General features: G+C 44.6%; 1 protein-coding gene across 2 annotated transcripts in view; it reads left to right on the top strand.

Moving 5' to 3' along the window:
* The window catches only part of LOC148025817 (uncharacterized), a 54,138-nt gene extending 31,534 nt beyond the window's left edge, over positions 1-22,604 (top strand). Inside the window, exons 22-23 of one of the 2 annotated variants that reach the window (XM_087693059.1) lie at positions 21,460-21,606; positions 21,693-22,604. In XM_087693059.1, the coding sequence (XP_087549185.1) occupies positions 21,460-21,606; positions 21,693-21,872 (327 nt within the window). In that variant the 3' untranslated portion in view covers positions 21,873-22,604. The remainder of the gene's footprint in view (positions 1-21,459; positions 21,607-21,692) is intronic. The other variant, XM_087693060.1, reaches the window with a different exon arrangement.
* The last annotated feature ends 3,128 nt before the right edge of the window (positions 22,605-25,732 follow it).

The following is a 25,732-nucleotide window of genomic DNA, read 5'->3' as shown; positions in this document are numbered from 1 at the left end:
CATACTAAGTCTTGTAAATCTTGTCTATTGATACATGTCAATACACTTTGAGTAGTGCACTTTGAATCTACTTCTTCTCAAAGCCACATATATGCATTCTTGCAACCCTAAATTCAACAGCAACCAATTGCCATCCAAAAATCTGAATAGGTACAATACGAGAAATGTAATGCGAAACTCAAAAACTTACTAGTCTTAGCTGAATTAAAGATGATGCATCTAAATGTTGAGGAAGATGTTTCCAATGTGGGGAAAATTTGCTCCCAATGTCACATAAAATGCTGAATTAGGCTTCAATCCCAATTGCAGGAATTTTACAAAAGACTCAATTTTGGTGAAGAAATATAGAGAAATTTGGCTTAGAATTAAAAAGCCCCAATTTTCCTAATAAAATTTTAAGTTTTCCACAGAAAGCCCTAAACATTTTGGATGAAATTGGCATGAAATTTGAGGTGAAGAGTGAAAATCCTCAAGTTTGATCTGTTGATAGTTCTAGTACCAATGTTGAACTCCAAGAAGCTAGCTAAGGTGCCACCCCTAGTGTGGCAGGCCGTAGAAGGCAGTGAGATTTCAGAAGCAAGTGGATTGGGCAGAGTTATAGATGAAAAAGAGACAGTGACTGTGCTGGTTGGAGCTGTTGGTGGCCATGCTGGCACAGGTCGCACTATCAGGTGGAGGTGGAGCAGCAAGACATTTGAAGGACGGCAGAGGATGGCAGCAAGAGGAGTTGTAGGAAGTGCTGCAGACAGTGGTGGCGAGGGAAGGCAGGCAGTGGCGCTAGGAGCAGAGGCCAGAGCTGCAGGTGGCAGTGGCAGCACGTGAGCTGCTAGGTGGCAGAGAGAGAAGATGCGGATCTGAGTGCTGTTTGAGACACTGTCAGGAAGTGGTGGAGGAGCTGCATAGTCAGTATGCAGAGGTGGAGGCGGTGGCCCTGTGAAGAGCACTCTGGTAGAGCAGCTCAATAGCTGTGGTTGTGTAGCTGAGAACAACAGCTGAAAAACTGAGAGAGAGGCTCATGAGCAAGTTGACAGCTGTGGCTCATGAGCAAGTTGACAGTTGTGGCTTTGATACCATTGTTGGATTGATGCTCAGCTGCATGCACACACACTTACCATGAACAGTGAACACAGAGAGAGAGAGAGAGAGAGAGAGAGAGAGAGAGAGAGAGAGAGAGGGTGCGATGGAAAGAGAGCGAGCGAGACATGGTGACGACCTGACCTGAGCACCGTTCGCACTGCACTTTGACCCAGAATTACCGTATCTGCTCCAGTGCGGCATCGTGTTCTGCCTGTCATCGAGCTGAAAAACCCTAGTCGTCCTGCAGTTGTGTGTGATCTGCGTTTCCACAGGGCTGCGGCAGTCACAGATCAGGAGCGACAGTGCCTGAGGAGGGTCGTGCGCTGTCTTCCTTCCTCTTTTCAGTCCTGCGGAGGGTCACACCTGCCCTGCCTGTAAAACGCGACCTGCCCCTGCCGTCCCTGAATATACTACTGGTCGACCTGCAGATTGTCCTCCTTCCTTCCTGTGGTGTCTGACTGAACGACTGCGAGAGCCAGAAGACGGTTCACAGCTACTGCACCTGTGCAGAGAGTTTTCACATAGGGCCTGAAGAAAGGCGTCCAGCTCCTGTAAACCCTAAACCTGACCGTCGTCAGAGAGACAGCGTCCTGGACAGCGTGCCCACTGATCTGTATAAAGAGAGAGAGAGATAGAGCATAGAGAGAGAGAGAGAGAGAGAGAGAGAGAGAGAGAGAGAGAGAGAGAGAGAGAGAGCATCTCCTGTCTAAACTGCCTCTGTTTTTTGATCGCCGTTTGGTCCATGTTGTACCATGGCGCCCAATGGCAGATTTTCAACGCCTGCTGCAACGAGAGTGCCCTGTATGGGTTGAAGTGGAAAATTGCCCGGCTGTTTATTGGCCACTGTTGAAGGATGCCATAGCTGCTGAGGGCACTGTTCTGGTCCCTCCAAGTTTAAGGGCCGTGAATCGTAACCGCTTGTGTATGTTATGGGACACTACTAGGAAAAGGCCTGCGTGGTTACGTCTCAATTGCTCCGGCATGCATCCTTTACACTTTCGTTTGAAATGGGGCAATTTTGCAGGACATTGCTTTTCCTGTGGAAAATTAGGGCATTTCATGGCCAAATGCCCAGAGCAGCAACACACTTCAGATGCTGGGCATGTTCCGCTGCCCATGGAAGATATGGTATGTGATGTCCCGTTGCAGGATGCTATTCACCCCCCTAAAGCGCTGGATAAAGGTAAACAACAGGTTTCGGGTTTGGATTCCCGTGGCACAGACTGGGTTGAAGTACGCGCAAAAAAAGGTAACAGGGTGGTTGCTGGCATGGAGAATTTTGCGCCTTCTGCATCACAAGATTCCATGCATACTTATATGTGCAAGAAAGAAATGTTGCCTTCGGAGCACTCTGCTCTTGCTATGGTTTCCTCTGCCCCCCATCCTCAGCCCACTTGGAGAGTGTATTCGGATCGTCCAAAGGGTCCACCTGCTAAGCTAGCTTTTGTACCAGAGGCAATGCCATTACCCCGTGGGATCGTCGTTATCCCCGCTCCACTCCCAAGCCAGCAGATATGCCGTCTACCTCCAAATCTGGTCCGCAGAACTCTTTTGCCTTGTTGGCTGATTTCTTGGATGAGGGAGTCCTGGACATTCTCGTAGAAAAGGTCAAATTGAGGCAAGCTGTGCCTCGTACCTGATTTTCTTTTAAAAACACATGAAAATAGCCATGTGGAATGTGCGAGGAATCTGTTCTCGCCATAAGCAACAAGCCATGTGGACGGTAGTGCATGAGAATCAGTGGGATGTCTTATGTGCTGTTGAACACAAGAGTCACGGTGAAGCCGGAAAAGTTTTGGATTGCCATGGCTTTCGTCTGTTCTATACCGGGACACAGGCCCTGCGTTATTTTGGTGTGCTCATGATTGTACATGAAAAATATCAGCCTCTTCTTATTAAAAATGATGTGCATGGCCGCTTTGTGGTGATTGAAATTTTATTCGACGGAGAGATCTTATGGTTACTTGGCCTCTATGCTCCGAATGATCCTTTATCTCGCCGGGAGCTTTGGCATACTTTGCAGACTTCCTTGTCACTTGGCAGACGGGGCCTCTTCATGGGGGATTTCAATATGTGTGTTGATTCTTCGCAGTCCACATCGGAGCATTCGGTAATGGATGCGCCGGAAAGCCGTAGGTGGCATGAGTTGGCTCTTGCTGTTCTTAAGCAAGATCTTTGGTCCTGGCTGCACCTGTCTTCTACAGGGTTTACTTTCCATTCCGCTCAGTATACAACAACATGGTCGCGGCTGGACCGCATATACATCATGCAGAATGATGATTTCCTCCTTGAGATGCTTGAAATGAAATTGTTGCAGCAATATGCCTTGTCGGACCATTTTCCTCTGCAGCTTGAGATGCTCGCACAACCCATTGCACCTTTTAAGCAATTTCTGGAGAGGCTCCCTTTGCGTTTTAACTCGTCTTATTTGAAGCATGCAATCTTTCAGGGTTATATGCAGCAATTGATTGATAGATTCTTAATGGACTTCTCCTCTCAGGGCACTGCTTCGTTTGAACGATTGCTCTCTAATGTGCAGCGGGTTGCTCGGCAGTATGGAATCCATCATGCCTCTCTTTGTCGACAGCGTCGGCAAGCAGCGGAGGACTTGCTGGCTTTGGTTCGTTCTTTGCTGGTGGACACTCCAGATGACGCATTTCTACTAGTACTGGCAATGCGTGTAGCTCATCTTATTCAAGAGTTTCAGTTGAAATCGTATCAGCAGGCCAAATTGCAGCATCTGACGGAGACTTTGCAAGATAATGCGTGTCAGACTCATAAGTTCTTTCAAGCCCTCCATGCCTCTCCTGCTAGAGAGAATATGACTAGACTCTTGGATGCAGAAGGCCACCTGGTCCTTGATCCGCAGATGATTGTGCATATGTGTAGGAATTATTTCATCGACCTTCTTGGTTCCACTTCTCCACCTTCAGCCCAAACTACTCAGGCCTGTTCAGTTTTTTATGACCTGGTCCGCAATCAGGTTCCGCAGGACATGCAAGCTACTATGGAGTCAGATATTTGTGAGGCGGAGGTTATGGATGTTTTGTTACACTTGCCCAAGGACAAAAGTCCTGGCTGGGATGGTCTCACCAATGAGTTCTTTGAGGTCTTTGCTACCTAATTGGCGAAACCATTGACGACCTTGTTTCAGCAGGTGTGGGAAATGGGGATTATGCCTTCCTCATGGAAAGGACTTATTAAACTGCTTCCAAAGGTTTCTTCGCCGTCTATGTTGAAACATTGGCGCCCAATTTCTTTAATGGGTTCTATGTATAAAATCTTTTCCAAAGTAATGGCGAATCGGCTCCACAAGCATCTCCCTGCCATTGTGCATCCTCTTCAATATGGTTTCATTAAGGGCCGAAACATTCTGCACAATGTATTAAATGCGCAACTGGCGATTGATTATGCAAGGCATTCTAATCAGGAGGTTGTACTGATTTAATTGGACCTGGAAAAGGCTTTCGACTATCTGGACTGGTCTTTTGTTGCAGAGCTTATGTCTGCTATGGGCTTTGGTGATCGGATGTCTCGACTAATCTACATCATCAGTGCAGCGGCGTCTTCACGAGTCATGTTGAATGGAGGCATTACCGAGCCATTTGTCCTTGCCCGCTCTGTCAGACAGGGGTGCCCTTTAAGCCCTCTCTTTTTTGCCCTTGCGACTCATCCAGTTCTTTCGATGTTATCTCATATGGCAGCTTCCACTCAGTTGGCTGGATTGTCGCTTCCTTCTGGACAGCATTTCATTAGTCAATCCTTGGCGGATGACAGCTTTATGATTCTGCGTGCGGATAAGGATAACCTTCGCAAAGCATTGGATGTTTGGGCTCTCTTTGGTCAGGCTTCTGGCCTTCGCATCAATGCGTTGAAATCAGCCATTCTCAGCTGCACGGAGTCGGATTTGCAGTCATTGAACTGGCAGGGTATCGTTGTGCCTCGTGGCTCCATTGTCAGGCATCTTGGCTACCCCTTGGGTGTTGATGTTTCCCCAAAGCAGCTTCTACAGTGGATTTCTCAGAAACTGGCGACTAAGTTCCTGTATTGGAAGTCTCAGGCTTGGCCATTCCATGTTCGCCTCAAAGTAGCCCAGACAATTATGTTGCCGATGCTCACATATTTCTTGCCCTTGCTGCCCTGGACTACTACTACCCTCAATGCTCTTACTCAGTCTATTCGTTTTATGTTATGGAAGAAGGATTCCTTGCATGCAGGCATTTCCTGGATTTCTTGGTCGCATGCATGCACCCCCAAATGCATGGGTGGAGGAGCTATTTTGGATGCCCAAATTCACATGCTGGCCCTTCGTTGGTCTCTTTTCCGCACCATGTGCTCAGATCATCATCCGTGGGTCATTATAGCCCATTATTTCCTTGAGGAGCATGGGCTTCAGCATGGCAATACCCAAATCCAGAGTTCTTGGTGGCATGTTCTTAATGCCGATTCTCGGTTCTCTGGTTCCTCTTCATCACTGCTTGCCCATTTGGTATGTTCTCGGAAACTGGTCCTCCGGAAGGCTCAGTGGTATCCGGCAGAGGATCGCTTAGCTGCTAATTCTTTTCAACTGGAGTTGCTAGCAGTGTCGGGGTTACTTTCATGGGAAGGTAAACAAGAGCTTCGACCACAATTCAACCGTATGGCACGTTTGGGCTTAACTTCAGTCGCGGATGCCACCCTTGCCAGTCGCAATGTGTTAATATCATTTCGTACAGCCAGGAGGATTTTTAGGATCCCTCGTGGATACAAGCATTTATGGGAACAGCTTTTGATGGTGCTCCAGAGCAGACAACCCTTTCCTGCCCTTGCTTCAGATCGTCCTTGGCAGGATTGGGACTTTGAAGGCCGGCTGAGTTTCGGCAAAGCTTCCGCTAACCAGGTCTATCATCTTCTGATTAAAGATCATCAATGGCTGGTTACTAAAGCCAATGCTCTATGGGGATTGTGTAAATCCCGGTCATGGTGGAGGGCAACTGTGATGGAAGGGTGGTTGAACAAGACACCCTTCAAATATAAGGTCTTTCTTTGGAGGGTGATGATTGGGGGTCTTCCGCTTGCTTCGGCTCTTTCCAAGCGACGAATATCCAACAGCAACTGTTTCTTTTGCACCACCAGTGTCAAATCCGCCCGCCACCGATTTATTTCTTGCCCTATTGCTAAGAAAATATGGTCGTTCTTATCAGCCGTTTGGAGAGCGGTGGTTGGTTTCTCGCTAAGGCCCTTTGATTGGGTCTTTGTGCAGCCCAAATACCCAACACCGGCACAGCCACATATGAAGCTCGTGTTTCACTTTCTTCGATATTGGGGCTGTTGGCATAACTGGACCATTCGGAATGTGTTTCTTTTTGATTCCGCCTGTAATGTTCAGCGGCATATTGCTAGGCTTAAGGGTCTCTTGTATTGGCAGATCGATCTTCTTCAGCATTCTGACTTACTCTCCCGGGAAGACTTGCGTCCCTGGCATATGGCAATTTCATCTACATCTTTGCCATGACTTTGTAACTCTTAGTACTGGAACCTTTTTACATGATGGCTTAGTGTCATCATGTACCTTGTAATCAAGTAAACTTGTATTTTTTTTCGTAATTAATACAATTACATTTTACGAAAAAAAAGAGCGAGAGAGCGTCAGTGAGAGAGCAAGAGGGTGAGAGATAGAGAGGGAGGACAGAAACATGATTGGGGTGGATATGGCTTTCATCGACCAGACGGTGGCAGCCCTTGGTCCGGATTCTGATACGGAGGAACCGGAGGATATGGTTCCGTGCACAGAAGAGATGCCACGTGGTCCTGACTTCCAGCCTGCGGGCAAACGCTCCAAGCATACTTCCGACGAGACAATTGGTCATCAGGAACGTTCCTCTGCTCAGGTGGCCTCTGATTCTGTGGACTCTTAGGATGTTGACTGGGAGCATTTGCTGGAGTTTGCCAACACTTTGCTTGGCGATTTTGTTCAACATAATCATGAAGCTTTTTCTGACGCAGGAATTGAAGAAGTTTTGGAAGCCATTGTGGACCCGAAAAATGTCTTGCGCTCCTTTTCAGTGTTCTGTGAACGCGCTGTGATACTCTTCTTCACTGGCAGGATCCCACAGCTTTCCCGTATTCACCAGTGGCTGCACAGTCTGCTTCAAGGGGAATGTGTTGAAGAGGTTTTTGTTGGGCCCCGAGGCTTTTTTGAGGTGCTGCTGAAATCTGAGGCGCACTGTGCTGCTCTCTTGTCCAAACTGCCTTTGTTCTTTGATCGCCGTTTGGTCCATGTTGTGCTATGGCACCCAATGGCAGATTTTCAGCGCCTGTTGCAACGTGAATGCCCTGTGTGGGTTGAAGTCGAAAACTGTCCGGCTGTTTATTGGCCACTGTAAAAGGACGCCATGGCCGTTGTGGGCACTGTTCTGGTCCCCCCAAGCCTAAGGGCCGTGAATCTCAACCGTTTGTGTATGTTATGGGACACTGCTAGGAAAAGGCCTGCTTGGTTACGTCTTAATTGCTCTGGCATGCATCCTTTACACTTTCGTTTGAAATGGGGCAACTTTGCAGGACATTGCTTTTCCTGTGGAAAATTGGGGCATTTTATGGCCGAATGCCCAGAGAAGCACTACACTTGAGAAGCTGAGCATGTTGCGCTGCCCATGGAAGATATGGTGTGTGATGCTCCGTCGCAGGATGCCACCCAGGCACCTCAAGGTTTGGATAAAGGTAAACAACAGGTTTCAGGTTTGGATTCCCATGGCAATGATTGGGTCGATGTACGCGCAAAAAAAGGCAATAGGCTTGTTGCTGGCATGGTGGATACTGTGCCTACTGCCCCACAAGATTCCATGAGTACTTATATGCGTAGGAAAGAAATGTTGGCTTTAGAGCACTCTGCTCCTGCTTTGGTTTCCTCTGCTCCCCGTCAACAGCCCACTAGGAGAGTGTATTCAGATGGTCCAAAGGGTCCACCTGCTAAGTTGGCTTTTGATACTAGAGGTAACGTCATCACCCCATGGGATCGTCGTTATCCCCGTTCCATCCCCAAGACAGCGGATATGCCGTCTACCTTCAAATCTGGCCGTCAGAACTCTTTTGCCGTGTTGGCTGATTTTTTGGATGAGGGAGTCCTGGATATTCTTGCAGAAAAGGTCAAATCGAGGCAAGCTGTGCCTCGTACCTGATTTTCTTTTGAATACACATGAAAATAGCCACGTGGAATGTGCGAGGAATTTGTCCTCGCCACAAGCAACATGCCATGTGGATTGTATTGCATGAGAATCAGTGGGATGTCTTGTGTACTGTTGAGCACAAGAGTAACGGTGAAGCAGGAAAAGTTGTGGATTGCCATGGCTTTCGTTTGTTCTATGTAGGGACACATGCCATGCATTATTCTGGTGTGCTCATGATTGTACATGAAAATATCAGCTTGTTCTTATTAAAAATGATGTACATGGCCGCTTTGTGGTGATTGAAATTTTATTTGAAGGAGAGATCTTATGGTTACTTGGTCTCTATGCTCCGAATGATCCTCTATCTCGCCGGGAGCTTTGGCATACTTTGCAGACTTTCTTGTCACTTGGCAGACGGGGTTTTTTGATGGGGGATTTCAATATGTGTTTCGATTCTTTGCAGTCCACATTGGAGCATTTGGTAATGGACGCGCCGGAAAGTCGTAGGTGGCATGAGTTGGCTCTTGCCATTCTTAAGCAAGATCTCTGGTCTTGGCTACACCCTTCTTCTATAGGGTTTACTTTCCATTCTGCCCAGTATGCAACAACATGGTTGCGGTTGGACCGCATATACGTCATGCAGAATGATGATTTCCTTCCTGAGATGCTCGAAATGAAAGTGTTGCAGCAATATGCCTTGTCGGACCATTTCCCTCTATAGCTTGAGCTGGTTACACAACCCATTGCACCTTTTAAGCAATTTTTGGAGAGACTCCCTTTGCGTTTCAACTCGTCTTATTTGAAGCATGCAATCTTTCAGGGCTATATGCAGGAATTGATTGATAGATTCTTATTGGACTTCTCCTCTTAGGGCACTGCTTCGTTTGAACGATTGCTCTCTAATGTGCAGTGGGTTGCTTAGTAGTATGGGATCCATCATGCCTCTCTTTGTCGGCAGCGTCGACAAGCAACGGAGGACCTGGTGGCTTTGGTTCATTCTCTGCTGGTGGACACTCCAGATGATGAATTTCTGCTATCCCTGGCAATGCGTGTGGCTGATCTTATTAAAGAGTTTCACTTGAAATCTTATCAGCAGGCCAAATTGCAACATCTGACGGAGACTTTGCAAGATAGTGCTTGTCAGACTCATAAGTTCTTTCGAGCTCTCCATGCTTCTCTTGCTCGAGAGAATATGACTAGACTCCAGGATGCAGAAGGTCAAATGGTCCATGATCCGCAGACTATTGTGAATATGTGTAGGAATTATTTCCTCGACCTTCTTGGTTCCACTTCTCCACCTTCAGGCCAAATTACTCATGCCCGTTCAGTTTTTTATGATATGGTCCGCAATCAGGTTCCGCAGGACATGCAAGCTTCTATGGAGTCAGATATTTGTGAGGCGGAGGTTATGGATGTTTTGTTATACTTGCCCAAGGATAAAAGTCCTGGTTGGGATGGTCTCACCAATGAGTTCTTCGAGGTTTTTGCTACCCAACTGGTGAAACCATTGACGGCTTTGTTTCAGCAGGTGTGGGAAACGGGGATCATGCCTGCCTCATGGAAAGGACTTATTAAACTGCGTCCAAAAGTTCCTTCGCCATCTATGTTGACACATTGGCGCCCAATCTCTTTGATGGGTTCTATGTATAAAATCTTTTCCAAAGTTATGGCGAATCGGCTCCATAAGCATCTTCCTGCCATTGTGCATCCTCTCCAATATGGTTTCATTAAGGGCCGAAACATTCTGCACAATGTATTAAATGCGCAACTGGCGATTGATTATCCAAGGCATTCTAATGAGGAGGTCGTACTGATTCAATTGGACCTGGAAAAGGCTTTTGATTATCTGGACTGGTCTTTCATTGCAGAACTTATGTTTGCTATGGGCTTTGGTGCTCGGATGTCTCGTTTGATTTACACCATCAGTGCTGCAGCGTCTTCGCGAGTCATGCTGAATGGAGCCATTACCGAGCCATTTGTCCTTGCTTGCTCTATCAGATAGGGGTGCCTTTTGAGTCCTCTCTTCTTTGCCCTTGCGACTCATCTAGTTCTTTCGATGTTATCTCATATGGCAGCTTCTACTCAGTTGGCTGGATTGTGGCTTCCTTCTGGACAGCACTTCATTAGTCAATCCTTGGCTGATGACAGCTTTATGATTTTGCGTGTGGACAAGGATAGCCTTCGCAAAGCACTAGATGTTTGGGCTCTCTTTGGCCAGGCTTTTGGTCTTCGCATCAATACTTTGAAATCAGCCATTCTCAGCTGCATGGAGTCGGACTTACAGTCATTGGACTGGCAAGGTATGGTTGTTCCCCGTGGCTCCATTGTCAGGCATCTTGGGTACCCTTTGGGTGTTGATATTCCCCCAAAGCAGCTACTACAGTGGATTTCACACAAGCTGGTGGCTAAGTTTCTGTATTGGAAGTCTCAGGCCTGGCCCTTTCATGTTCACCTCAAAGTAGCCCAGACAATTATGTTACCAATGCTCACATATTTCTTGCCATTGCTGCCCTGGACTACTACTACACTGAATGCTCTTACTCAGTATATTCGTTTCATGTTGTGGAAGAAGGATTCCTTGCAGGCAGGCATTTCCTGGATTTCTTGGTCGCATGCGTGCACCCCCAAACGCATGGGTGGAGGGGCTATTTTAGATGCCTGAACTCATATGCTGGCGCTCCGTTGGTCTCTTTTCTGCGACATGTGCTCGGATCATCACCCATGGGTCGTTATAGCCCGTTATTTTCTTGAGGATCACGGGCTTTTGCATGGAAATACCCAAATCCGGAGTTCTTGGTGGGATGTTCTTAATGCGGATTCTTGGTTCTCCAGTCCTTCCTCATCTCTGCTTGCCCATTTTGTATGTTCTTGGAGACTAGTCCTCCGGAAGGCTCAGTGGCATCCAGCGGAGGATCGCTTGGCTACTAATTCTTTTCAATTGGAATTGTTGGCAGTCTCGCGGTTACTTTCGTGGGAAGGTAAACATGAGCTTCGTCGACCAAAATTCAACCGCATGGCACGTTTGGGCTTAACTTCAGTCGCGGATGCCACCCTTACCAGTCGCAATGTGTTGATATCCTTTCGTACAGCCAAGAGGCTTTTCAGGATCCCTCGTGGTTATAGGCATTTATGGGAACAACTTTTGATGGTGCTCCAAAGCAGACAACCCTTTCCTGCCCTTGCTTCGGATCGTCCCTGGCAGGACTGGGACTTTGCAGGCAGGCTGCATTTAGAAAAGGCTTCAGCTAACCAGGTGTATCATCTTCTGATTAAAGATCATCAATGGTTGGTAACTAAAGCTAATACTCTATGGGGATTGCATAAATCCCGGTCATGGTGGAGGGCAACTGTGATGGAGGGCTGGTTGAACAAGACACCCTTCAAATATAAGGTCTTTCTTTGGAGGGTGTTGATTGGTGGTCTTCCGCTTGCTTCAGCTCTTTCCAAGTGTCGAATGTCCAATGGCAACTGTTTCTTTTGCACCGCCAGTGTGGAATCTGCCCGTCATCGATTTATTTCTTGCCCCATCGCTAAGAAAATCTGGTCATTCTTGTCAGCCGTTTGGCGAGCGGTGGTTGGTTTCTCGCTACGCCCGTTTAATTGGGTTTTTGTGCAGCCCAAATACCCCACGCCGACACAGCCACATATGAAGATCGTGTTTCACTTTCTTCGATATTGGGGTTGTTGGCATAACTGGACCATTCGGAATGCTTTTCTTTTTGATTCCGCCTATAATGTTTAGCGGCATATTGCTAGGCTTAAGGGTCTCTTGTATTGGCAGATGGATCTTCTCCGGCACTCTGACATGCTCTCTCGGGAGGACTTACGTCCCTGGGTGTTCACATGTTTGGGCCAACCTCCGATTGCAAGGGTTGATGTCCCATACCATCAGCTTACACCATCTTGGCCACCTAGGATCTAGAGTCTAAGAGCCATTGTGCAAGAAGTGTTGCACAACTAAGCCGCGAGTCCTATTTATAGGACTTGGTGCCCAAACCCTAAAGCTCCTTTAATGTGTTCACACTACAAGACCCCGCTAACCCTAAGGTGCCCTACTTGTTAGTGGTCCCTAGAGGGCAATGCTTTTGGCACCCATCCATGATGTCCAAGGATGTAATTATGAGAGTACGCAATAGAAGAGAATCACGAACATGGACAAAAAATGAGAGGAGAAGAGAAAGTAGGAAGAGAAAAATGATCTGCATTGAACAATGAAGGAAAGTTGAATACATGAGGACTGATCAGTCCCTGCACACAGCCCAAGGCATTAGTGAGGGCACCGGATCAGGCTGAATAATTATGACAGCACTTGTGATGGTGACAATGATGGAGACAGAGAGTGTGGAGCTTGTAGTCCACGATGGAGATGGAGGAGACTACAGCCAACTGTCGGAGCACCTACAAGAGACTGAGAAGAATGAGTTTGGCAAGCCAAGACAATTAGTATAAATAGCAGTAAATCTGAAATCTGGCCGACTGCTGATCGGGGAAAATTGACTGACTGCATTTAATGCAGCCGCAAATGCTGACATGGAAGATCACAAGCAATTTGGGCCTGTGTAGCATCCGACAGTGTAGCACATCCTGACAAACATTGGAAATGCAGACAAAACTGAGAAAAAAACACAGTCGAAGCTCCAAATGTCCTTGTTAGACTTTGACTAGGGCTCACAACTAGGAGACGACAAACTGACAAAATAAAGTAGGCTAACACCCCCTCTCGGATTTTTGCAGTGTCTGAAGACCAAGCAATCTCATGTGATGAAGCATAGAAGCTTTGGGCAAAGGCTTTGTGAAGAGATCCGCCACATTGTCCATCATAGGACAGTAGAATGCCGCTAACTCGGAATCCATGATCGATAGCCATACATAATGATACAGAAACTCAGTGCGCTCTGTGCAAGCATGAAACACGGGGTTTTGCTCATAGGTCCACTCTTCGTACATGATCTTGTAGGATCGAGTCCCCTGTAAACAACACATAATGTGCAAAGCAGCTCTCTAGTGAGCATGTGTAGGAGTTTTCTTAAAAGAAGACAACAATGCCACCACAAAGGAAATATCTAGTTGAGTGTGAATAAGCTAGATCAATGAACCAACAAGGTGCCTATAATAGGTAGCATCTGGGAGGGGATCTTTGGTCATCAAAAGCTTGGACTCTAGGTCTATGGGGCAAGAAACAGGCCAATAACCGGCCATACCAAACTCCAAAAATAACTTAGAGATGTACCTATGCTGGGATATGAAGATGCCCTGTGCCATTTGATAGATCTCCAAGTGAAGGAAGAAGTGTAGGATTCCTCGATCCATCGTGTCGAACTCTTGTCTCAAGATCTTGAGACCGATCGACCTTTTTGTGAGTCACTCCCTGTGATAATCAAGTCATCCACATACAAGATGATGAGCACACACTTGTTACCCTCAACCTTATAATAAAGGTCGGGGTCATGATCTAATCGATGGAAGCCACTTTGAAGAAGAAGTGATCAATCTTTTGGGACCAAGCTCTAGGAGCTTGCTTTAGGCCATATAGGGCCTTTTGCAACGTGTAAACATGGTCCTTCTTCCTATGTACAAGAAAACCAGGAGGCCGTGAGACATAAATCTCCTCCTCTAGGACACCATTTAGAGAGGTAGACTTTACATCCATCTAGAAGACTTGTTAGCGGTGAGGAGCTGCAAGAGCCAAGATAGATCGAATAGTGGACATTCGAGCTATAGTTGGGAAGGTCTTTGAGTAATCCAACCCTGTCCTTTGGGCAAATCCCTTGGCAACAAGCCTAGCCTTATGCTTGTCTAAGGATCCATGTGCAAGGTACTTGGTCTTAAAGACTCACTTCACACCAATCACCTTCCGCTTCTTTGGACGTAGAACCAACTCCCAAGTTTGGTTACACGATAGAATTGAGCTCCTCTTGCATAGCTTGAGACCAAATATCATGCGCAAAGCCTCATCAACTATAGTAGGCTCATGATTCTGAAGAATCTGTGACATAAGGGTGTAGCTCACACACATTGAACTATCCCACTAGGCTTGTAATTTGATTGATTTGCCTGGGCTAGAAGGGGTAGCAAGAAAGTGGGAAACACAAGTCCTGCATAAGCTGCTAGTACTACCACAGAATAGTGATAGGATTATCCTACTATGAAGGAGATCGAGTATCCTCCAGTACTTGCAATGCACCTGTTTGGAAAGGTACTTCCCCTCACTAGGTGAATGTAAATCCCTCTCATCAGAAGAGGAAGGCTCCCCTTCTAAGGGTCCAACACCCCTAGAAGAAACTTGAGGGGATGGAGATGGAGTAGGAATACGCGAAGATGATGTAGTAGGAGGAGTCGTCAAAGGAGGAAGGGAAGTAGATTTGGGGGGGGAGGGAGGAGGAGAGTTGCAGACGAAGAAGTGCAAATAGGTAATCTGAAAGGAAGGGGAGGGGCTGATGGTTTTTTTTTTTGGGGGCGGGGGGGGGGAGAGTAGTCAATTACGAGAAGAATCACTTGTAGAAGAAGAACCATCAATAGGATCTTCGATGGCTGAAACCTCATCAAAGATCACATCCCTTCTCATCTCAATCTTTCTTTTCTTCAGATCGTAGAGCCAATAGCCCTTTGTTGTTGCACTGTAGCCCATGAAGACAAGCTTCTTTGACTTGGAGTTGAGTTTACTCCCTCTCTTTTTCTTGTCCACATGGACAAAAGCATTGCACCCAAAGATGTGAAAGTGGAAAACGGAAGGCTTCTTTTCAGAGAAAGCCTCATAGGGAGTCATATACTGTAATGCAGAGGTAGGAGACTGGTTGTGGATGTGAATTGTAGTAGCCACTGCCTTGCCCCAATGGAAGTAAAGAAGGCTCCTATGCTCCAACATCAATTGGACCATCTCTAGTATGGTCTGATTGGCACACTGTACCGCACCATTCTCAGATGGTGTGTCGGGGTGGAGTACTCCACCCAAATGCCATTAGCCTTGCAAAACTTAGATGCATTTCCGTGGACACCTCCAATCCCAGAAGTTATAGTATGCCTCTCTTTTGCACTCTAGAAAATAAGGCCACACATAATGGCTGAAGTCATCAACGATCAGCATCAAATGCTTTGCCTTCCCAATGGCGGCCGTGCCCATAGGACTGCATAGGTTGGTGTGGACCAACTCCAGCGGTGTAGAAGCCCTCTGAGATGCAACCTGTGGATGGGGTTGCTTATATTGCTTGCCCCTCAAGTAACTAGGGCATAGAGTGTGAATGGGATAGAAATTGGGAAGTCCCTCAACCATCTTCTTCTGAGAAGCGTGCTTGATAGCATCAAAGTTGAGGTGCCCATATTGGGCATGCCAAAGCAATCCTAGCTCATGGGAAGTCCTCGCTGCAAGGGTTATGAGTGTATAAAGCCCACCTTCTTATGCACTAGTCCAAAGAATCGTGCCTAGAGAAGCATCCTTCACAATTGTTGCATCTTGGGTGAAAACAACTCGAGTACCTAGTTGTGTAAGACCATGAATAAGTGGCAGGTTAAAGCCCAAATCTGGTGTCAAAATGATTAAGTGACTAGAGAGACAGTAGGGTTTGCGAGGGAAAACACAGTGTGTAAGGCAAACACTGAGAGCGAAAAGTAACACAAAAGATGTTGAAAGATGAATCATGCTGATGAAGTGAATCTGATACAAGGGTGCTGTAACACAAAGGAAGCCTTGGAGTGTAGGAAGATTGTCAAAGAAGCCTCTGAGTTTGCAAACGTAGGATAAGGAGGTGTCACCTGGAGTAGGAAGACTGCCATCAAAGGGTGAGGAGCCTCTGAATCTACAAACACAGGGATGAAGAGTGGTACCTATGAGCAGGGAGACAGCCGATGAAGCCTCCATTTGCAAACACAAGCTTGATGAGATGAAGACAGTCTATGGGAGTGAAATGCTAGCTATGGAGTGACGTCAGAAGGGTGGAAAGCAGCCAGGAACCAAACGCAAGGTGCAACTACCTTTGATGAAGGTGACACCTGCTAGAGAGAGACGCTAGATGGTGTGGAACCTCCTTGGTAGCCAAACGCAAGAAGATGAAGCTGCAAGAAGGGTGGATGCTGATGCCAAGAGAGTGTTGATTCCAAAGGCAAGGTGTAGGAGCATAGAAGATGCTATCGCCAACAATGGAGGATGGATGCAGCTGAAGAGGAGCACGTTGCCACCATAAACGCAGTCAACTGGAGATGAAGGCTGGCGCCAGGAGAGTGTGGAGATGGTGGTAGGAGAGGAGAGAGAGAGATGATGGAAGAGAGAGTGGGAGTGACGGAGTGAAGGATCAGTCTCGTGAGGAATGAATGAGAGAGTGGCTTATAAATAGGCACAGTCAGTCTAGGGTGGGGCCCCTTTTTGGGGCTGCAAACCCTAAACACAAACCCTAAACGCAAAACGCAGAAACGCAAAAACGCAAATTGCGGGTGAAGGGTTTCTCAACATCTAGTACGTAAAGAACTTTGGCAGAAGAATGTTTCCGATTCGACAATAGGGGAATGGTCTCCACTTCACAAATGGGTACAGAAGAATTGTCACCAATGGCGATAGATGCCCTTCTGGAACTCATGACTTGAAGCCAATCCTATCAATAGGGCATGTGGGAAGAAGCCTCATTGTCCATGAGCCAAGGCTTTTCTGCAGTTGAATAAGCAAGAGCAGTATCCTCCTCCTCGAACACATGTACAAAGATGGATTGAGCGGTAGCTTGGGAAAAATGGGTAGCCTTCGAATCCTTAGATCCCTCCTTGGGCTCCGAAAGGGGGTACTTTTGCCTACACTTCTACTTTGGACGAGTACCCTTCCAACAGTGTGGGCACTTGGGCTTCTTCTTATCATCCTTCTTTTACTCTTTCTTGTCATCTTGTTTCTTTGCCTTTGGCTTTGCCGCCTTCTTTTGTCCTCCAACACCTGCTATGAAAGCCTTCGTGGAGCCGGATCCAGTGGCTCCTACCTCTCTAAGCCACTCGTCATGCTCCAAGACTAGTAGGGCTAGCTCCTCCCAAAGAAGAGTTTCATGGGTCCTCAAGGTAAGAAGGATGGTGTAGAACACATTGAAGTTTGGAGATGGTAGCTAAGTAAGGTGAATCATTGCAATATTCTGTGAAGATATAGTTTCCGGAGGGATGCAAGCTCATCCCTCATGCCCTACAGTTTATTGATGTGATCCTTCATGGACAAGATTCATCAACACCGAGCGTCCGAAGTTTCTTCTCAAGAGAGATCCTATGGGCAAATGTCTTTTGATGGTGCAAAGATGCAAGTTTCTTTCACACTTTTGCCACTGTTTTCAACCTGCAAACATGGACTAGGACAGAATTTTATAAGCTCATGAAAAGGAAGGGTTGGGCTCAAGAGTTGAGTTAATCCCATAGGGCTGCGTGATCCATTGATGTTCCCTCATAGGGATCCTCCATGGGACGGGGTATAGGAAGGGTTACAAGTTTTCAAAGATTGAAGGTGTCAAGGAACATTCCTCCTTGCATGACCAAAGTGAATAGTTGGAACCATCTAGCCGGTCCTCTTTGGGTAAAGAAGGGAGAACGGGCACATAGAAAGGTGGTTCCATGTTAGGGATTTTAAAACTAGTAGAACGGGCTTTGTCTGAAACATGGACACAAGGGGGGGGGGGGGGAGGCTGCTCCGAATGATGAGACTGTACAAAAGGGCTCGTTGATCTCCGTCCATGATAATCACACTGCTGTTCAGAGGAGTGATAGGAAACCCCCTCGTTTGAGTCATCAAAGCCTTGGGATTGCGGATTAGACATGTTTGTATAACTTGCAAACACACAAAGGCTGTTGTGTTTTGCTGTAGGAGAGCCCAAATGGAGGGAAAATCAGCAACACTTGCAAGACGAGAGTTGCGGATGTCTTGCCTTTGTTGAATGTCACCAATGAAACACTAAAAAAGTGATCAGTCCTTGCATGTAGCCCAAGGCGTTAGTGAGGGCATTAGATCAGGCTAAATAATGATGACAGCACCTTTGACAGTGACAGAGACAGAGAGTGTGCAGCCTGTAGCCCATGATAGAGATGGAGGAGATTACAACTAACTGATGGAGCACCTGCAAGAGACAGAGAAGAGTGAATCTGTCTAGTAAAGTCAATTGCTATAAATAGTAGTAAATCTGAAATCTGGCCAACCGCTGATCATGAGAAACTGGTTGACTATAGACATGGCAGATCGCAAGCAGTTTGGGGCTGAGTAGCATCCGGTAGGGCAACATAGGCTGACACTAATCAACCAAGACAGTGCAGTCATCGTAGAGCTTTACTCCATTGTATCAGCATGATTCAGTATTTATCATTCTTCACTCTTCTTCTTCTTCTTTTGTTCCTAAGTTTCTTTGTCATAGTGTTTGCCGTACACTTTGTGTTTTTGCTTGCAAACCCTACTATTTCTTTAGATGGTATCAGAACAGAGGTGCTCAGAGAGCTAAAGATCATCATCATCAGTGAAGACAAAGAAAGGTTGCGAGATTGGCAACACTCTTAGATTCCAGAAACCTTTTTTTCCATTGTGCCATCAGGGAGACACCATTATCTTTTCCCTTCCACCTTCCTTTTACGGGTTTGACACACGTGTGCCATGGCTTTTCCAAAGATAGAAGGACAAAGCAGTGGGTGCTCCTCGTGGCAAGAATGGTCATATCACCATACATTGGCATCATTGACCTTTTCTCCCTACCCAACCACAGTATATGCATCTCCCTTTTGGCACCACCTCACCATTTTGGGCCACAGAGATTCTTTTGCATTGACTATTAGATTTTTATGCTGAAGTCAATAAAACGCATCTGATGTGCACGAAGCACTTGCAAGCAATAGGATGCTGTTAGACCTCATGAGGCGATAAACCCTCCTGGAGACCACCACAATGCACTATGGAGGTTTCCCCCCACCCATTTTTGGGTCTAGTGGCTTCCATGGTCCGTGGTTCTGTAGTTTGCTCCATCAAGAGATAGTGGCTGTTGGATATCGTCTCCTTGACAGTTTGCTCCTTCAAGGGACGTTTGCTGTTTGATTCCTTCCACTCCTTCGATTCCGCAGTCCGCTCAACCGAGAGATAGAGGTTGTTGCCAACCTGTGGCTTGTCATGAGCTACATCTTACCCCACCGTCTTCTATTCAGGTCCATCTCTAGGTGTTGTTTGGCTTCTATTCCATTGGAGCCCCAAGTACCTTCTTCGACACCACTAGTGACATTTCCTTCATCATTAGATACTTCAGAGTTTGGATGAGTTTTTAGATTCCGTATCTCTCTCAGAGGGGGGTTCAATGGGGGATCATCTTTCTTTGACTTCAAAGAGGGCTCCCTTTCCTCCAAAGGGGGTTCCTACTCATCGTGTGGTTCTTCATGCACCTTGGTGAAAAGATTTTTCCTTCTTCAACTTCCCTCGGTTGGGGTGGTTGACATCAAGCTACCATCTCACCTATTGATACCTAGGATCTAGAATTCTACCTAATTTGGGGCCTTGGATGTTTCAGCCATGACTTGATGGCTAGGCCTTCATATTCCTACCAGCATGGAGACATGAAGCTTGTGGCTTCTCTCCGAGGTCGAGTTTCGGGCACTATCAGCTCATCCTATTTATTGTTCTTCACTATAGTCTCCTTTCAGGTGGAACTTCTACAGCATCTAGTTCAATATCCTACTTCCCGGAGGACTGTGTTTCGCTCCCTTCACACTGCAAATTCCCTACAGGAGCTGCCACCTGATCAGCTAGGACAATGCAGTCATCTTAGAGCTTTGATTCCATTGTGCCGGCATGATTTGTTCAGCATGATCCAGTGTTCATCATTCTTCAGTCTTCTTCTTCTTCTTCTTCTTCTTCTGTGTTTTGAGTTTATTTGTACCAGTGTTTGCCATACACTCTGTGTTTCTCCCTGCAAACACTACCATTTCTTATCAGGCAGAAACGGGTTTTCACATGGTTTAGTGGGAGTGCTACTTGCAAACATGTGCCAACTAAGTCTAGTGGCTTTTCTACCAAGGATGACGGTCAATTGCAATAAGTTTGGGCTATTGAAGAGCCCACATATGATTCTGGTAATGACAGAATATACACAGCTGAAAAGTAGTATGAAGTGAATTGGGGAGAATTTTGTAAGAGTTTGTTCCATTGTCAAATGGTTGGGATTATGATAGCATATACACAGCTGAAAAGTAGTATGAATTGAATTGGGGAGAATTTTGTAAGGATTTGTTCCATTGTCAAATGGTTGGGATTACGTTGTATCTGCAACAGCATGACCTGCCCCTACCTGTTGATGTGTCCCTGTCCACTTGACTGTGGTGATGACCAGGCAACAGTCATAAATGCTTTTTTAAAAAGATATCAACAATGGGGAAGGGGTAGTGGACAAAAAGGATAGTACACCACAAATCCAAGAAAAATGATTTACAGCTGCTAAATATTGACCTTGGCATTTCCGCACATGGACTGAAGATGAGAGCAGCTGTGCTACGACATCTGTGGATGGTGTTAAAGTACTGGAAGGAGCTGGCACGGCTTCATGCACATGTAATGATGGGAACAGCATGTCATGGATTTACATGCATCTAATATGCCAAGCAATGACCATTAATAAAAGCATAAAGTGTGTTTTCTACAATGTACAGGTTTGAATAGTTTAGTAAAAATAAGGCTTTTGTGAGACTATTTGTATGGAAATAAGCATGAGGTCGCAAAGAATTGTACATGCATACATGCTCATAAGGCTAGTGATAGTGTGAAGTGATTTGCTTCTCTCTGTGGTTTTGACCTGGCCAAGGTGTTTGTTGTCTGAGCTTTTACAACTTTTCAAGTTTTGTGTTTCAATTATGGAGGACAGCAGTGTTGATGCCACAGTCACAACCAGAGTGTGGCATCAATACTCTGCTCTATAATGTGCATATAGACATGACCTGTAAACCTTTCAAAGAATGTTTTACTGTTCAGAATCGTAAGGCACCATCAGAACATGACTCAATTCATCATAAACACAAATGAGTGGTTGTAAACAAGAACTAGTTTTGTCATGATATAGTGGTCATCACACGAATTCATCACACAGTAAGTTCTAGGGGTCTTTAGGTCTTAGGCATGGAAGCAATTTGCCTATGAATTTATACAGCAATTTTTGAAAGTTCATCATGTTTCGTTTTAGTATCATATTTGTTTCAATATGGTTTTTAAAGGGGCTAATGAATTTAATATATCGTATCCATCTTGAGAAACTTGATTCTTGGATGGCAGGCAAGACCACGATTCGAAAAGGAAGGCATTTTTGGCATAATTGATCCACGATTAGGCAATGATTTTCCAGTATATATATACCAAGATGTGGCCCAGCTTGGCTTGAGGTGTGCATCATTTGATAAAATGAAACGGCCATCAATGCAGGTAGTGTAGATGGCTTACATTGTCTAGAATGCATGATAGTTGACAGATTATTCAACTACCTGACAATGCATTGCCTTATTCCCTAGGAGGTGGTAAGTATTCTGGAGAGGCATTTGCGGTCTCTGTGGGATGCAAAAATGCTGCATTCTAACTCTAGGAAACCATCATCAGAAGACGAGAATCGCTTTGTAACCAGTAATACAAGCTCAGCAGATTGTGCAGCAGCTCTTTGGGAATCGGAGGTGTCTGTTGTCGTACCACGTTAGGATTTATAGCAACAGATTGAGGGTCCTGATTGAACATCAGTTTGCATGCCGAGTGGAAGGTTTCTATTCCTTGGAAATGTACTCTGCTTGCCTTCTTTGCGGGGGTGCATGTCATCCTACTCTGTGTGCACTTGCAGGATGACAGTGGCTTTTGTCTCTTCTGTGTAAAAAGGTGATGTGGATCCCACGAAGACCATCAACAGATCTATCATCTTTCTTCTGATGTACAAGCAGCCAGATGTGTTGCAGATGAGAGCTAAATTCCAATGCTTCATTCAAAGTACTACACCCACAAATGCCTCGAGGTGACATTAGCAAGTGAATTGGTAAAACATTTACAGACTACACATGACGTCTTCCTATACTCTGCATATAAAATCTAGAGTGAGGTGCGTAATGCTTGCATGAAGCTTCTTCAACACCTGCAATTCTTGGTTTTTTGCTTTCCAACTCTCGCGTGTGCATAGGTGTTCAACTAGATTGACACTCCTAAACAATTGAGTCAATTGTGGAGCTTGCTCATCTTCTTGAGGAAGCTTGTCACTCTATGCCTGCATCATGATAAATGCAAGTTTGGATGGTTGGACTGAAATCATTTACACATGGAGAATTGGAGAGTATTTGGTGTAAAAAGAGTAAGGAGCACTGTAAGTTGATAATTGGAAATGTGAATGAATAAATGATAGATATTGTAGAAATCCATTCCTATGAATGCATCTCTCTCTTACCTTACTCTCTTCTCACTTTACTATAGCATCAAGCAACTATGATGTTGATGTAGAAGCCTATTTGTTGTACATGGTATTGTGCTTAAAATGTGGGATCTAGTAAATCATGCACTGTTGGAATGTACACATATTATTTATTGTATGTGTGTGTGGTATCTTTGTAAGGCCAATATGAACAATCTCTACAAGTGTGGAAGGATAAGCTCAAATGAATGGATGGAAAAGAATGGCGAGGTGCCAAGTCAAAACTGTCAAAGTACCATATATTACATGTAACCACCTACCTATTTAAAGAGGCACAAGCAATGTGATGTTGTCTAGCCTTTTTTCAAAATGAATGGTTCGTTCACTTTCCTATCATAACTCTTGATTTGTTATTAGAGCCATACACTCCTCACTTCTTCATTCTCTTCATCTCCTAAAACATCTAACACTATCTTACCTCTCGTACCTTGGTTAAAACATTCACTTGGCTTTTCTTCTCAATCAATCTTGGAACTATCGATATCTACTTCAAGAGGACTTCAAGTACTTCATCTCAAGTACCATTAGTTGGGGTATTGCTGAAGGAAAGTGCAACATTCAATACAAAGCTATAGACTTGTAGTAGCCATAGTCGGCAGACATCCAGATTTAGAAATGTGGTTCATTCCTCTACTCTTAATTAAAGCACTTGGAATTAAAGCTAGAGCGTAGGCATCAATTGTCTTAAGCTCTATGGAATAAATTTAATTATAAAGAAGATGCCTAGAGAAATTTTAACCTTAGTTGTGCCATCTCCTTTGTTCTAGCTCATTATTAAGATAACATTGTTTCTCTATATTTCTAGCATGCGTGTATCACGCAACCTTAAAGCATAGCCTCAAAGTTACACTTGTAACTACAAGCTTCTTTGCTCTAATCTACTCAATAAGTCTTTTGAAAAAATCAGCGTGCAACCCTCTCCATTGCTTTGCATTGTTGCTCCAACAAGTATTAAGAAGATTTCATTGCTATTAGAAAAGGGGCTTCATACTTTTTAATCTCTTTAAGGGTTTATAGAACCTTCATCTTTGGTGTTAAAAATTTCAATGATCAACGACACTAAGAATTGGGATTGCTAAGCATCTTAAATCCCATCCTTGTGGCCATGTAAAATACCTTGCTGATGCAACTCAAACAACACAAGAGAATGTGAGGATTTTCTTTTTTGATGTCGCAATCAGGTCACATGGGAAGAAAAAAATTGAATTTAAAAAATTGTGGCTGTGTGATTTGTAAGCTATGTCTCTCTCAATATTTATTACAACCCAATCATGTCCTTATATACCTCAATGCTAAAAATCTAAGATATACAAGATTAGATGTTGCCCATGGATGAGGAATGTCATGTTGGTGAGATCTCTCTAAGCCAATTTTCTTTGAAATGCATCTCATACATGGCATTCCATGTCCAAGCTAATTTTCTTTGGAATGCATCTCATAAATCCATAGGGCAAAAATCCAACAAAATCTTGGATTTTGCTATGTCTTATCATATTATTAACTCTTAAGAATGCATCAAGCCAAGGTCACTATCCTTGTATATCTATCTTAAACTCATCAAGAAAAAAAATGAGTACATCATAGAAAAAAGAAAGCCAAAGTGCAACTAACCAATGCAAATACCAAAGCACAAGACAAAAAAGGGTTAAGTATTGCTAGGAAATCAAGCATCATGAAAAAGATGAGAACCAAAAAGCACTAAAGCAACAAATGGAGACACTGACACAGTATGCTTACTTTAAATAAAAGGATCAACAATAAGGAGGAAGATAAAGACCAAGAAGACATGTGAGGAGGAAGAAGAATAACAACATGACTACCCATTAAGTGTAGCCAAAGAATGCACCTAGATAGGGGGCATGACAAAAAATGATGTAACAACTTGACCACCTTATAATAGCCAAAATATGGCACCAAGGGGAGGTGATGGAATGTATGTATATATGTGTGTGGGTATATGTATATATTTGTGCTTTTATTTTGCTAATATGGACAATCGCTATGAGTATGAAAGGATCAACATTAATGAGGGATGGAGAAGGATAGTGAGGTGTCAAAACAAAGTGTCGAAGTACAATGTACTGCAAGTAATCACTTATTTATTTAGAGAGGGATGACAATGCAATGTTATCTAGCATTATTAAAAATGAATGGTTCTCGCACTTGTTTATTTAAAGAGACACGATAATGCAATGTTATCTAGCATTATCAAAAAAGGTGAATTGCCTCTACAAAGTTATTAAATTCGAAAACAAAGTTGCTAGTATATGCTATACACCCTTTGATTTCTTTTGATTACTTATTGGTAGCTACCTTAGCATTATCGATAACATTCCATCTATAACATGCCTTTCCAATAAGAATTTTTATTTGCACAACTAAAAACCACTTTGAAAATATTGAACTTCTTAGGTCCAAAAGGCTTTGCTTTGCAACTTGCTAGAGCAATGAATTAAATCAATCTATTAATCCAAGAATTGTTTGCTATAAATTTGGATCTCTTTGTCTTTTGTCTTATCTTACATGATAGGATTGTGATTGCTCAAGATAAATACTTGCAAGCTTATCACAAAATACTTTAGTTTCTTACCAAATATCTCAATGTTTTTGGACATCCTCAACCATACAATTTCTTTTTGAAACTTTAGAGGTTCCCTATATATTTTCTATGGAAAATGTGAACTATATGCTATTTCTACTTGACCAATTAAAAATAGCACATCCTAATAGGTGGCAGCAAACCAAAGTAGACATATCCTCTAAATTTTCAACCAAACCAACACCCATGTATTCAAACATTTGCGTGGTGGATTAAAGTTTGGTGTTGAGTGTGGATGGACATATAAAATACAAAGATGGTCGAGGCATTGTGAAAAGGTGTCCTAGGAAGTAGTCTTTTTTTTGGAAGATCTAGGAAGTAACAAATGACACATCATTGTTATGTAGATATAAATAGGCATATGCCCCTTCACATCTCTAGCTTGGATAGTAGGTATTGTTAGCACCCAACATTGAGACAAAAGCCAATAATTGGATCCACGAGAAATCAATATAATGGATGTTTTTAGACCTTGATCACCCCAAGCCAAGGCCATACAAAAAAGTAAA

Source organism: Lygodium microphyllum, chromosome 14, assembly GCF_053477565.2.
Source record: "Lygodium microphyllum isolate KBCC chromosome 14, Lygodium_microphyllum_v1.1.10, whole genome shotgun sequence".
Lineage (NCBI taxonomy): Eukaryota > Viridiplantae > Streptophyta > Polypodiopsida > Schizaeales > Lygodiaceae > Lygodium > Lygodium microphyllum.
This window is presented reverse-complemented; position numbering and strand designations above follow the sequence as displayed.